This window comes from Alnus glutinosa, chromosome 14 (assembly GCF_958979055.1).
Source record: "Alnus glutinosa chromosome 14, dhAlnGlut1.1, whole genome shotgun sequence".
In the NCBI taxonomy this organism is placed as follows: Eukaryota; Viridiplantae; Streptophyta; class Magnoliopsida; order Fagales; family Betulaceae; genus Alnus; species Alnus glutinosa.
Genome location: NC_084899.1, coordinates 25,496,948 through 25,510,516, shown reverse-complemented (window position 1 = coordinate 25,510,516; position 13,569 = coordinate 25,496,948). Strand labels below are relative to the sequence as shown.

The 13,569-nt window shown below is 35.7% G+C and overlaps 1 protein-coding gene and 1 long non-coding RNA gene across 4 annotated transcripts; both read left to right on the top strand.

Moving 5' to 3' along the window:
* Nucleotides 1-25: 25 nt before the first annotated feature.
* LOC133857085 (uncharacterized) lies at nt 26-2,787 on the top strand. 2 transcript variants are annotated; one of them, XR_009898297.1, is made up of 3 exons: nt 674-1,647; nt 1,974-2,004; nt 2,579-2,787. It is a non-coding gene; the product is annotated as an uncharacterized LOC133857085 (long non-coding RNA). The 2 variants fall into 2 exon arrangements; XR_009898296.1 differs by lacking the exon at nt 1,974-2,004 and having other exon boundaries at nt 26-1,647.
* A 6,665-nt stretch (nt 2,788-9,452) lies between these two features.
* LOC133857681 (protein ASYMMETRIC LEAVES 2) lies at nt 9,453-13,251 on the top strand. Of its 2 annotated transcripts, XM_062292979.1 has the most exons (4): nt 9,453-10,019; nt 10,756-10,822; nt 11,486-12,186; nt 13,098-13,251. In XM_062292979.1, the coding sequence occupies exon 3, from the start codon at nt 11,501-11,503 to the stop codon at nt 12,137-12,139; it is 639 nt and encodes a 212-aa protein (XP_062148963.1). In that variant the 5' UTR covers nt 9,453-10,019; nt 10,756-10,822; nt 11,486-11,500; the 3' UTR covers nt 12,140-12,186; nt 13,098-13,251. The 2 variants fall into 2 exon arrangements, with proteins under 2 accessions (XP_062148963.1, XP_062148964.1); XM_062292980.1 differs by lacking the exon at nt 10,756-10,822.
* Nucleotides 13,252-13,569: the final 318 nt, after the last annotated feature.

Here is a 13,569-nt window from a genome sequence, read left to right as displayed (position 1 = left end):
TATGAGCTTAAAATATTATATTTGATAACTATCACACGGTGCGGTATACTTGTTTATTTTTTTTTTTTGTGTCTAATAAATTAGATGCTTCACATAAAAAAATCTGTATCACTAGACTTAAGATTTTAGAATCTAAATCTTTCCTACTTAGTGTAAACTTTATGCGAAGCATAGTTTACGAATTTCGGGGACGAAATTCCATTAAGGGGGGAAGAATGTAGCGCCCCAGATTTTTAGTAATGCAATTAATGTCTTAAACTAGAATTTAAGATTAAATGAATAGACTGACGGAATTATTCAGTAGACTAATTGGCATAATAATATTAATAAATAATATTAATGTGTAATATGTACAATATATATTTGGTTTATAAATTTATTATGTTTAAATATTATTGAGATAATAATATTACCTATGAAACGAACTAGACTCAAAACGGGTTTAAAATTACACTCTAGTGAATTATTATTAATAAAGACCTAGTGTAAAAATACCTAAATCTGCAATAATATCTGCAGGTGATTCGATGCATTTTCTGATAAAATGCTTACCGACACTCTCTTCCACCGACAGTGTTTATATTTATTTATTCATAAATTGATTATTTTTAATCAGCCGTCCACCTGCTATAATCCATTGCCGACATTCTTGCCGACACTTATTCTTTTAAAACTGTCTGTTTCCCTTCAGAAAATACTCGCACCTCCCATGAACTAAGCTTCTTCCTTCTGATCTTCTTAATTTCCTCCCCCACTGTCTCTTATTCTTTGCTGTCCCGATGCATATGAGGAATTGAGATTGAGAGTAGGAGAGTGAGTTGAGAGAAAGAGATGAGATGAGATGAGATGAGATGAGATGAGAAATAGAAGCAAGCAAGAGATTAAGAGTAAGTAGAGAATTGAGAGAGAAGCAGAATTTGAGAGAGAAAGAAGGAGTGAAATGAAGAGAGAAACAGAGGCAGAGAGGGAGATCCGGCCGATCCTTCAGTAGAGTCCCGGCCGATTGTAGCAGACCGAGAGAGAGAAGATGAGAGACCCGAAGCCGTGAACCCCAAGCAAACCCGAAGATCCGGCGTGAGCCCAGCCAAAACCCACAACTCAGCACCGATGGCTGGCGGACGGCGTCACCCAGCAGAGCCCATCCCATCCCGGCGTGACCCAGGACCCGATCGTGGAGCCGTGAACCACGACCCGTCCAACCCAGCCGTGAAACCATGAACCCAACGAACCCGTGCGTGATCCAGCCATGATCCATGACCCAGCCGTGAAGACCACCGACCCAGAAGCCCATTCCAGCTGCGATTCAGACCAGACCCGTGAACCTCGGCCCAACCCAGACGATCCAGCTGAACCCGTGAACCCCGGCCCAACCCGTGACCCGTGAGCCCAGTCCAGCAAGCAGTAGCTGAGCCCAGTCCAGCCCATCCCAGCAAGCAAGCCCAACCCAGTCGGCCCACGAACCAATTTCAGCCCAGACCCGCTGAGCCTGACCCAGCAGTGATCCAACCATGACCTGAACCCGGAGACCCGACCCGCCGGTGACCCGTCTCCGGCAGAGTCTTCCGGCGACTTTTCCGGTAACCTTTCCGGCGACTTCCCGTGACCAAACTCACCGTTTTCACTAGATTTTCTAGTAAAATCCTTAATGTGAGTTTCTGGGTTTTTAATTAACTTAATGGTATATACTTACATGAAATCAATTAATAAGTATTTTAGATTATAACTTTGATAAATATAGAATTGAATATTTTGATAAATAACTTATTAATGTATATTATATTTATTGAGTGTTTAAATCATATGTAGAATAATATGGAAAATGAATAATCGGTGCTATTAAAAATATTAGAGGATGGTTTAAGTGTTAAAACTAAGAATAATAATAACATTAGGCAAAGAGGTTTTATAAATAGAATTAGGATTTGTGCTAAATGATGTTAACACTTTGTGTGGATATACCTATAATTTTTCAGATGATGACTTGAGAGACTGCATGAATTGGCTGTAAGTATTTCTATACTTACTGAGAACGAAGCTGGTGGTTTTTCCATAATATTGTGTTTATTGTTTTATTTAATTTGTTCATTGCATGTGGCCGATCATGCATAGCATATTGTGTCTAAAATAATAAAATACGGCTGATAAGATAGCCAGTGCATCAGTTGACTTGGGGGGTTAAAAAACCAAAGCTGATGTAGTAGCAAGGGGAAGAAAGGCTCATCAGTGAACCCTAAAAAGTGCGAGTCCGAAGTCTTAATATATAACTAATGCTGGGACCGGTAGGATTCCAGTAAAAACAGGTAAGACTTTAAGTGGGAGGCAACGGACGTGAACGGGTTCTGATAACCTAGAACGAGAGGTCTGAAGAAAGATGATCATAAAATACAAACTAAATGGTTACTACGATGCATATTCATACAACTCATACATTTGCATTATACGCATGGCTATAAAGCCATAACTGCATGTTAAGAGAATTTATTAAGTAAATCAGTATTCACCGTATTATTGGAAACAGTGGACTCACTTTGGTTGTTTTGTGTTTTTGTTCCTATATACATATATTCCGTTAATGCAGGTTAATAGACAAAGACCAGAACTCAAGAGGTTTTATAGCTAAGGACGCATAGTTTATATTTTGTTTGTAGTCTTCTGTGTTTATAGCATTTTATATTGACAAAATTGCTAATGATTTATATGTATTCTTTTGTGTCATTATGGACACCTGTTTCCTTGTATTTGTTATAAGAATTTTCTAATGAATATCTAGAGGTATTTAATTTAAAAGCTCTAATGTGTTATTTAATCCAAGCATGTTGGTTAAAAATATATTCCGCTGCGAGAGTTTATCTCTGATGTAATAACGTCACGTGGAAACCGGAGGTTTCTGCTTACGAATTTGCTGGCTCAAATTCGGGGCGTTACAGAGACTAACCTCCGATTTTAATAGGAATTCTAGGATTTATTTTCTCCCTATAAATAGACCTCTAAGCCTCAAGAAAAAGGGTGAGAAGCTAAAGACCAAAATATTCTTTTCTTTTTAGTTTAGTTTTTCTTTAGGGTAGGTTTTATTTTCAATAGTCATGTGTAGCTAATTTTTTAACTAAGGTTGAAGATGAAGCCTTACCATTGAAGAGCAACAATATTTTCATGTAAGTTTATACTATCCGATTTTATTTGGTTTAATTTTTTCAATGTTTTACTTTTTTTCAATTTGTGGAATGATTCTTGAATATCTATTGTGATTTACGGATACATGTGATGATTTGAGATAGTTTCACATAATTGATTGCTTGGGTTTTTATTTATCAAAACGTTGGATATTCATTGTGTTTCGTTCTACGGATACATTTGATGATTTGGTTTAAACCGGATATCTTTTGTGATTTGTGCAAAGAACGGATTCATTGAATGATTTAATGATTTTTATGAAGCATAGTAAAACATACATAAGATTTGTACGGTAAGAACTTCGGATGTGTATTGATGAACATGAGAAGATGTTGTTATGATTTAGTGGGTGCGGATTCCGATACCTTAGTGCCTTTTTTTATTTGATTACATTCACTCTAGTTAATTTTGTTTATGCTTTTGATTTTTATTCACAAAAACAATTTCTTAATTTTTGGAACTAGGTTAGGATTAAATTAATTTGGATTTAAATCTTGTTTGCAAAAACGCAATTCCCTGTGGGATCGACCTCGCACTTGCAATCCATTAACTGCAAACGATTCGTGCACTTGCGAGTAATTAAAATTTTCACATCACATACCCGTCTGGAAACTTAACTCCTTTCAACCAATCACACAACTTTTTTTTTTTTTTTTTTTTCCTGATCTCTTGTCAAAGTGTACTTTGCAAGTGGCATTTTCACATTTGCACCATTTTCTTGCAAATGCAATTCCTTACGTATACCCATCTCATGCAAATCTAATCGTGACTTGTATGTGTTCTTTGTCTTCCCATCAATATTCATCAATGTACTCAATACACTGTCGCATATGTTCTTCTCGATGTGCATTACATCTTAATTGTGCCTTAGTTTTAATGTTGACCAGTATGGTAACTCAAAGAAAATACTCTTCTTCGTCCAATTCAACTCAACATTTGTGCGCTTTCTCTTTGTCCCACTTTCTTTCCCAAATTGCACACCTGTAACGTGATCGAGTTGCCGTAACAGCTCATCATTTGACAATTCTTTAGGTGCTAATCTATGCTCTTCAGTACCATCGAACAATTCTCTTTTTCGGCGCCATATATGACCCTTAGGAAGCCACCTACGATGACCCGTGTAACACGCCTTATTCCCATACTTCAATCTCTTGAATGTTGTATTCTTGTTACATACCGGACATGCAAGGCTTCCCTTGGTAGACCACCCAGACAAGTTTCCATACGCAGGAAAATTATTTATTGTCCACAGTAATGCCGCATGTAATTTAAATGTCTCTTTTGTCGATGCATCGTAAGTTCTTACGCCTTCATCCTACAATTCATGCAAATCATCAATCTCGTTTTCGGGCGCCGTGGGTCCAAGGATAAGTAATGCCAATATCAAATTTGGAGCCTTCATATATGAACATCCATAAAAATTATCGAACATATACACCATAAAAGATGGCTAGTATTATGACTCTTATTATAGCAATCTATGTAAAACGCATACTTTAAATGGAAGGGAGTGGTACGAAAAAGCACAACAGTAAACATCAAAACAATCATATGCCTGGGACTCCAAAATAGCTAGAAACTAATTGTGACAACAAAGCATAAATCATTTGAAAGAAAGAAGAGAGCCATGACCAGCAGTCTCTACCTGAAAATGCACTATTGTTGATTTGATGAGCCTCGTATTGAATTGGAAGTCATGAGACGAAGACGCGCAACGAGAAGAAGCAAGTTTTGATCCTTCTTGCAGTGAAGTAGGTGAGAAACAGAGAGGAGAATGTGTGAGAGAGAGAGAGAGAGAGAGAGAGGGAGAGAGAGAGAGAGAGGGGATTAGAATAAGAAATTTAGGGCAAACGGCCAAATACCACAATTTAATTTGGTGCGAAATTTTCATTTAGCGCCACTATCCCCACTTTTTTTTTTTTTAATCTAAATGGCACCGTTTGCTATCAGCTTTTGCCCTTGCTTTTAATTTTAATTTTAATTTTTTCCATTTAATTAATTATATGTTAATATATTTCTAAAAAATGAAATTTATTCATTTTTTCTTAAAACAATTCTTTTTATTATTTTATTTTTTTAAAAAAGAAAAAAATGCACAATCAATCTCTGTGATTGGCCTAATTAACAAATCGTTTCTTATGGTATCAAAGTGAATTTAGAGATCGCTGTGGTTGTCACCTAATTTTGGAATAATTGCACCATTGATCCTTGGGTTGGTCTAAATAAAGAATCATTCCCTATGGTACAAAAAATTATTTTAGGGTCCTTCTGATAAGCTAAAATTACGAATCATTGCCTGAATTCGTTTTTCATCCACCAAGTTAACAAAATCCGTTAGTTTGCCACATCATACCCAATAGAAACACATGTATTGATTACAAAAAAAAATTAAGTTTATTTATTTATATTTTTAATAGATTATATTTTTTTTTTTATTGTAATCGACACTGTATTTTCATTTAAACTACGAGACTTTAAAAAGTGGCATCAGGGGCCCTTGAACTACCAATGTATGTCAAATTAGACACGTTTGCATTTGTCTACCCAAAATACCCTTGGAGTTATTAAAAAATAAAATTGAAAAAAAATAACAAAAATCAATGAAGCTAATATGAAATAGGCCACCCCTTTTTGGTATTTTTAGTTTTCTCCCTATTGTTTTTTTGTTTTTTTTTTTAATAATTTTCATTTTTATCAAATGGTAATTTTTTTAATTACCTCAAGGGCATTTTGAGCATAAAAATGACAAAATGTCTAATTTGACACGCGGTAGTAGCTCAGGGGGCCCCGATGTCAATTTTTAAAGTTTGAAGGCCTAAATGAAAATGTGTTCATAGTTTAAGGGGCTAAAGTATATCACGATCGATCGAATTAGTGCTTAGGATCAATCATATATTAGATCAATTTAATGTTCAATCGATCCAACAATCTTATCACAATTGATCGGATTAATGCACAATGATCGGTCTTATGCACAAGGATTGTTTGGATGGTCTTACCACAATCGATCGGATGTTTGTATTATGATTGACAGTTCTAATGTACAAGAATAGTAAAAAATCCATAGAGTCATGATCGATTGAAATAGCTGCAAAAGGATCAATCAGATGTTCTTATTGTGACTGATCATACTAAAGCAAAATTCATGGAGTCAACTTAGATCGAATTAATGCACTAGGATAGATCGGATGTTCGATTGATCATGCGATCCTATCACGATCGATCGAACTAATATGCATTAGGATCAATACACAAGTATCAGTCTTATGCACAAGGATTGTTCGGATGGTCTTATCACAATTAATCGGACTAATGCAAAATGATTGATTGGATGTTTGTATTACGATTGGCTGTTCTAATTTACAATGATAATAATAATAAAAAGTTCATAGAGTCATGATCGATCGAAATAGCTGCAAAATCATCGATCAGATGTTCTTATTGGGATTGATCATACTAATACAGAATCCATAGAGCCAAGTTTGTATGATTATTCGATCTTACCACGATCGATGAGACTAGAGCACTGAGATGATTAAAAAATCCAAAGCATGTTATATCGCGGTTGATCACAAGCAAGGAATTGGACCTTGTCATTTCTTTCAAATTGTATTTTGAGCTGCCATCAATTAATTAGTGACTTCAGTAATTTTAGTATTGAGCACCCATGCAATATAAGGTTTGAGTCAATGGAAATGGAAAAATCCTCAACATGTCGCAACTTATGGCTGTACTCAGACTTTGTGAGAAAAAACGAGAATAACCTTCCATGGATAGGGGAGAAATGACAAAACCCTTTGATTGTATAACAAATGATCGTTTAAAATTAATTGTTCAACAACCAAATTATTTAGATGTAAAAATTGAATCTTTACTAAAAATTGAATAGAATGGTCCATATATAACAATAATAATAAAAAAAAAACTTTACAAAAAATACACTAAAAGATATATTTTTTTTTCTTCTAAGATGTATTAAAAAAAAAAAAAAAAAAACAGATGAGGGCATTTTAGACTTCATTTAAAATGTCACATCAGTTTGTAAACTTGTGTTTATAAAAGTGGAACTAAATTTTAAAAAAACTATTAGCGGCCACTTATAAAATTGGCCGCTAATAAAATATTATTAACGGCCACTTATATAAGTGGCCGCTAATAACATAAATTATTAGCGGTGACATCAAAATATCACAACTAATAATGATCACTTTTTATCAAAATATCGACATCAAAATAGTATTAGCGGCGACAATATCTCGCCGCTAATAGTTTTGTTATTAGCAGCGAATAATGTTGTCGCTAATAGTTTTCTGGAATTTCTTGCGAATTCTCGCCAAGTTATTAGCGACCACCTATTAGCGGCGACCTGAATTTCAACGCTAATATTAATATTTTTGTGTATTAACGTCAATTTTTAGCGGCCACAGTTAGGTGGCCGCTAATAGTTTACTAATAGTGGCAATTATTAGCGGTGAGTTGTGTCTTGCCACTAATAGTGTATTATTAGTGGCCGCTAATGATCAAATTTCTTGTAGCGCGTACTGAATTACCCGTAAATTTTGTGTTTATTTTTTTTTATTCTCTTAAATCTTCTTTAACATTGTAATTTTTTTTTGGGTAATCACCATGGGTCCTACGGGTTATAACATGAATAAAAAAATTAAACAATAAAATTTGAAAGAAATAAATTCAATTATATATTGACTAAATGGTAAGTGATACGTATTCTGATCGACATGCCAAATTGTAAGTATTTATAATAAAAATTGTCCTATCTTTAGCTGCATCTAAAAAAGAATGAAACCTCCTTGATATCAAGAACTTTGATTTGACAGCTAGAAAAAAAATTTAATTGTACCTTTTGAGCAGATTCTTCCCTTATTTTAATCCTTGCATATCCATATAAATTTGTTGATAAATCGTTACGCCTAATATGCTAACACTTCATTTCTTTAAAAAATAAATAAATAAATAAAATAAAATTCTAACACCTATGCTAACAAGTTGAAATGGAACATGTAATAATATTATTGCTTTTCTTCTCGCCATTTTCTTTATTGTTACTTTGTCTCACACGGGTTTTCCTATACATTCTGATGTTAAAATATTGGAACAACACAGACTAAAATCGCACCTGTATCAAAACTACATAGTTATGATATTAGACAACAGATTTCAGATACGCAATGTCGATATTTGCGTGGTGTTCACCATCAGAAGTACTGGGGCTCCATAGGTAATTATGGTGGTTAGTAATTATTGCTTCTAACTATTAACCGCACAGCGTTCATTAAGCGGTTAGTCAATTTGAATAACAGCAAGTTAGTGGTTATTTATGTCTAAACTGCACTGCAATAACTGTTTATCAAGTACGTATGAGCATTTTAGACTTCTTTAATTTATAGTCTATTTTAGACGGTTTTGAGACTATTTTAAGCCTGTTGTAGTTTTTGGTACGAAACCTTATACCAAAATAATGTAGATTTGCTCTCTCTCTCTCTAATATATATATATATATATATATATATATATATAGTTAACGATTATTAATCGTCTTTGTCTATTTTATAATTACTAACTGCTTCATTCTAAATAATTAATAATTAAAAGATGTTAACGGTTAAAATTCGTCTGTCTGTACCATTTTAATCCGATATCCACTAAGGTAGTAAAAATTAACGGATTTTTTAATAGTGAATATTCGATCAGAACAAGGACGTGTTTCTTGAATTTACAAAAACATCCTACTCATCCCCTTCTGGCTTAGTGTTTTAATTTAGGCTGTGCATAATATTGGATACCTAGCCATGAGAATGTCCTGATCATGATCTGATTTTTTGACAATGAAATTGATTGCGGTGAGAGGCCGGACCATCCAATTTACCCTTGAAAACGGTCAAGGACGACAGAGATGTACAAAATATCGATTTGCTTCAAGCAATTCAAAGCAAATAATTACGGACCTTTTTCTTCCTCAACATGAAAAAATTGAGGGTAATAGAGAGGGTAGGGCATACGGTATAGGGGACAGAAAGCACAACCTGAAAGGCTACAAATTTGTTGGTGAGAGAAAGAAAAGATGCTACCCCTATACTATTTAGTACTGTTCAGAGGATAGGAAGATGGGTCATGTCACTACACAACACAACATGCTACAAACAAAATCTCTGATAGTAGTGTCTTAAATAAGAAGTAATAATAAGAACAACCACAAAGCCCAACTCTCTCGCTCACTCTCTTATCTCTACTCCAACTCACACTGTGTTTGCTTTCTCCGCGTCTCCTTAGCCTCTGCTTCTGGGGGACTTTCCCCCGCCTCGCCGATATTACCTCCCACCCACCACTCTCATTCTTTCTCTTTCTCCCTCTACTCTCTCTCTCTCTCTCTCTCTCTCTCTCTCTCTCTCCTTGTCTTGCTACAGCTGTCCTTGTGATCATCATCTTTATATGCATGTTCCGTGCCATTTGTTTTTCCGGCGAAAAATTAGAAGCGATAAGAACGCCAAAAAGAAGATAAATTTTGCATGAACAGCAAGCTTAGATATCTAATATTATTTTTCCCACGGCTTAAAAGGAGTCTTAGCAAGGAAAAGCCGACAACAAAAATTAGAGAAGGAAACAGAAAGGGAAAGAGATTTCCTGTTCAAAGGACGTACAACCAAGTAAGACCAAGGAAGGGAGCAAAAAGAGGAGCCGACTGTGAAAAGCTTCAAGGGCTAGCTTTGGGAGATCATCCATCCATTTTCATCAGCCACATCTACCATCATCAATTTCAATAATAGTATAGCAGTAGTTTGAAGAAAGAAAAAGGTTTGACTGAAGAAATCGAGGCCGCCCCACGTCTTGAAGTAGGAATACTCTCTCCCTACTTTATTTATTTATTTATTTTCATTTTCCTGTGTTTTTTTATTAGACTCCCAAGGCAGGAAGAAGAATAAGAATTAGAGGGGGAGAAGGAGACTCTTCCATCATCCCAAGATCTCCCCTCAGTCAGAATCAGACAACTCTTATTCTCTTGAGTCTTCACATCTATCCTTTTCATCAATTCTTTCTCATTTTTATAGCCATTGGTGTATGATGTGGTAGCTAGTATCATGATCAGTTTGTTCATCCCAAGGTCTTCAATCAAACCCTCTCTTAAAAGTCTCATATCTTTAAAGGAAAAATTGAAGTAATATACACTTGTATGAAATTCAAGCAAGATCTGCTTCCAAACTTTTCATTGGAAAGAGTGAAATATATATAACCTTTCCTCTTCACGAGATCCAATCCCTCAATCCCACTAAACGGGTACTCAAAATCTACCTTTCTTCCTTTTCCAATTACTTTCTGCTCCCTCTCCAAACCCTACCACACAAAGGTACTCAAACCCTCTTCCTCTTCCTCTTCCTCTGATCTCTCTCTCTCTCTCTCAAGGCCCATTTTCTCCTTCTAAAGTAAAACGTTATATCTCCACCTCTGGGTTTAGGGTTTCTGGGTGGTGAGAGAAGTGGAACTATTGTATAATATGTCATTCAGGGAATATTGTGTGTTTCTTGCTTGATTTGTGCAATTTGACCATACACCTACCTCCATCTTTTACAGCCAGATCTCGTAAACTCTTGCCACAACCAAGAATATTTTGGTTTGATTCCTTCTGAAGACAAATCAGGTAAGAAAATCAGTATTATTACCACCAGATCCTGCAAAGGTATATATATCATTCGTATTTTACATTAACTAACTATATTTTTATTCACGGAAGTCAATATTTCTCATTTATATGTAAGGCCGGCCGCCACCTTACGCCAATTAATAAATCCTTTTCTTTTTATTAATTGTATATTTCCTATTGATTTTGATTTCGATTTTTTTTTTTCTTTCTTTTTTTCACTTGGTCTAAGATCTTGCGGATTCTAAGTTTGATTGGTGCTGTTAGACCCTTTTTTAGACCTTACAATTATAGTTGCACCGCTTTTGAGCCATAGACTGTAACTTATTTTCTGTACTCTTTTAGGCCTTTTTTTTTTTTTTTTTTTTTTTCATTTATTATTAAACTAAATATTTCGCTAAATTTCTTCTAGCTAGTTCACTAAGTAATTTTTCCCCTATTTATTTCTTCGTCCCCAAGATTAAAATCGTCAATATTTACACTTGATAAACTAAAATCATGTTCTGTTTGTTAATTGTTTCTGCCTATCATGGTATCAGTAAAATTTCTTCTTTAGATAGAATTCACTCTTTTTTCATTTCGTTGTACTTTTCATAACTTTCTAATGCCCCTTCTCTCTTATATCATTGTCACATTGGATGCTGGATCTCGTTTGATTTGCAGAGGAGAAAGTGGAACATGGCATCGTCATCAAATTCCCCATGTGCAGCGTGCAAGTTTCTGAGGCGCAAATGCCAGCCGGAGTGCGTTTTTGCACCATATTTCCCACCGGACCAACCCCAAAAATTTGCAAACGTGCACAAAGTGTTTGGGGCAAGCAACGTGACGAAGCTTCTGAACGAGTTGCACCCCCACCAGCGCGAGGACGCCGTGAATTCTCTCGCCTATGAGGCTGACATGCGTCTCCGTGACCCCGTCTACGGTTGCGTGGGAGTCATCTCTCTCCTCCAACACCAACTTCGCCAACTTCAGATGGACCTCAGTTGCGCCAAATCTGAACTCTCTAAATACCAGAACTTGGGCATCACAAGCCACGGCCTAATTGCCGCCGCCGCTGCTGCCGCAACGGCCACCAATCACAATCACCAGCAAAACTTGGGGATTAATCTGATTGGCGGCGGCCGGGACCATCACCACTACCATCACCAGTTCTTTCCCAGGGATCAGCAGCAGATAATCAGGAGCTTTGATACGGGGAACAACTATGATGCAAGCCTTTTGGCCATGAATGTCTCGGCAAGCATAGGGCAACTCAGTCAGTTTCAGCAATCTAGGGCCGCTGCTGGGGACGACCGCCGTACCATTGACCCCTCTTAGGGTTTCTTCCCTTCCATGGATCACAAACTTGCCCCAAGCCGTCACAGGTACATCTCCAAACTCTTAAGTATAATCATGATAATTAAGAGCTGTCATAATTATCATTATCATTATTTCTGCTATTGTTCAATAATAATACGAATAATACTAATTATATTATTGTTATTATTGTCATCATATTATTATTATTACTATATTAATTATCTTGCTGCTCTGGGAATGTTTTGATTAAATTATTTCATCGGTGACCATCTGATCATGCTAATGTAGATTGTAGGGCAGAAATGAGGTGCTGGATTATAATAATTTTTTTATTGCTGAAATTAGGGTTCCAATATTTTGTTATTTTTTTAATCCAAATACGTATGCGATCTATAATTTTAACATACAAGGAGAATGGGGGTGCGTTGAGTCAGTACTACTTAATTGTTTCAAATCTTTTTCTTGTAGAAAAGCTTCAAAACATATTAACTCGAATTTTCACAAATAAAAGAGAATTTAGTGACTTTTATGTACCATAGAAATCTTGTGATGATATCATAATACAACAGGATTGACCGGCACTCTCTAAAAAAAAAAAAAAAAAAAAAAACAATCAAGACACATATCCCACTGTTGAGGTGTTGACCAAAAACCCTAGCAACCAAGTATAATATTGCAAAAAGGAATTAAATGGCTCTGAAATAATATATCCGCGCATGAGTAGTTTATTGCCCACAGTTGACACTGTGTGGTTCAGTGTCCTGACTCCAGAGTCTACAGACTTTTTTCTTATGATACAGCCTACAATGCGCACGGTTGCGTGACATAGTCACTGCCATTTCAGTGTCTCATGCAATTGAAACTCGACATCCCTTTTGTGCAGTCATTAGGATATTAATTATATAATTACCTTATGTATAAATTAACCCAATTCTATTATTATTAACTTTTCTTTTTCTTTTGGGTTCATTTTCAGGGATTGAACTTTGAATTGGACGACTCAGCATTGCGAGCGAGCTAATTAAGAGAGAGAAAGAGAGTGTTTGGGATTTTATCTTAATTATTGATACCCTTTTTATAGACAATTTTGTCATATCTAGCTCATGCCTCTTCAGTCTTTACTTTTTATGATCTATATTATAATCAACTATTTTCTCATTTGTTATTAGCCAAAACTGTACTTGCTCTTCGAGTTTCACAGTAACTCCGAAATAGTTCCTGGAGTTTTCCTCTTAAAAAGTGCCATGACAGGCACGGTGGTCTGGTTTTGTTTCTACTCCTTTGAACTTTTCTAATCTGCACAGTCAAATGCACAGACAACTATAATATTATTTGCAATTAGTTGAAGCACGGAATATTGTGCTAGCTCATGAGGGCTTTTACATGATGAACCTTGCATCGCTTTGTGCCAAGATGATGATCACCAGACCTTTTTAATTATTAAGAAA

Excerpts from the sequence above, each read along its gene's own strand:
- LOC133857681 (XM_062292980.1), top strand. The coding sequence starts at position 11,501 with ATGGCATCGTCATCAAATTCCCCATGTGCAGCGTGCAAGTTTCTGAGG.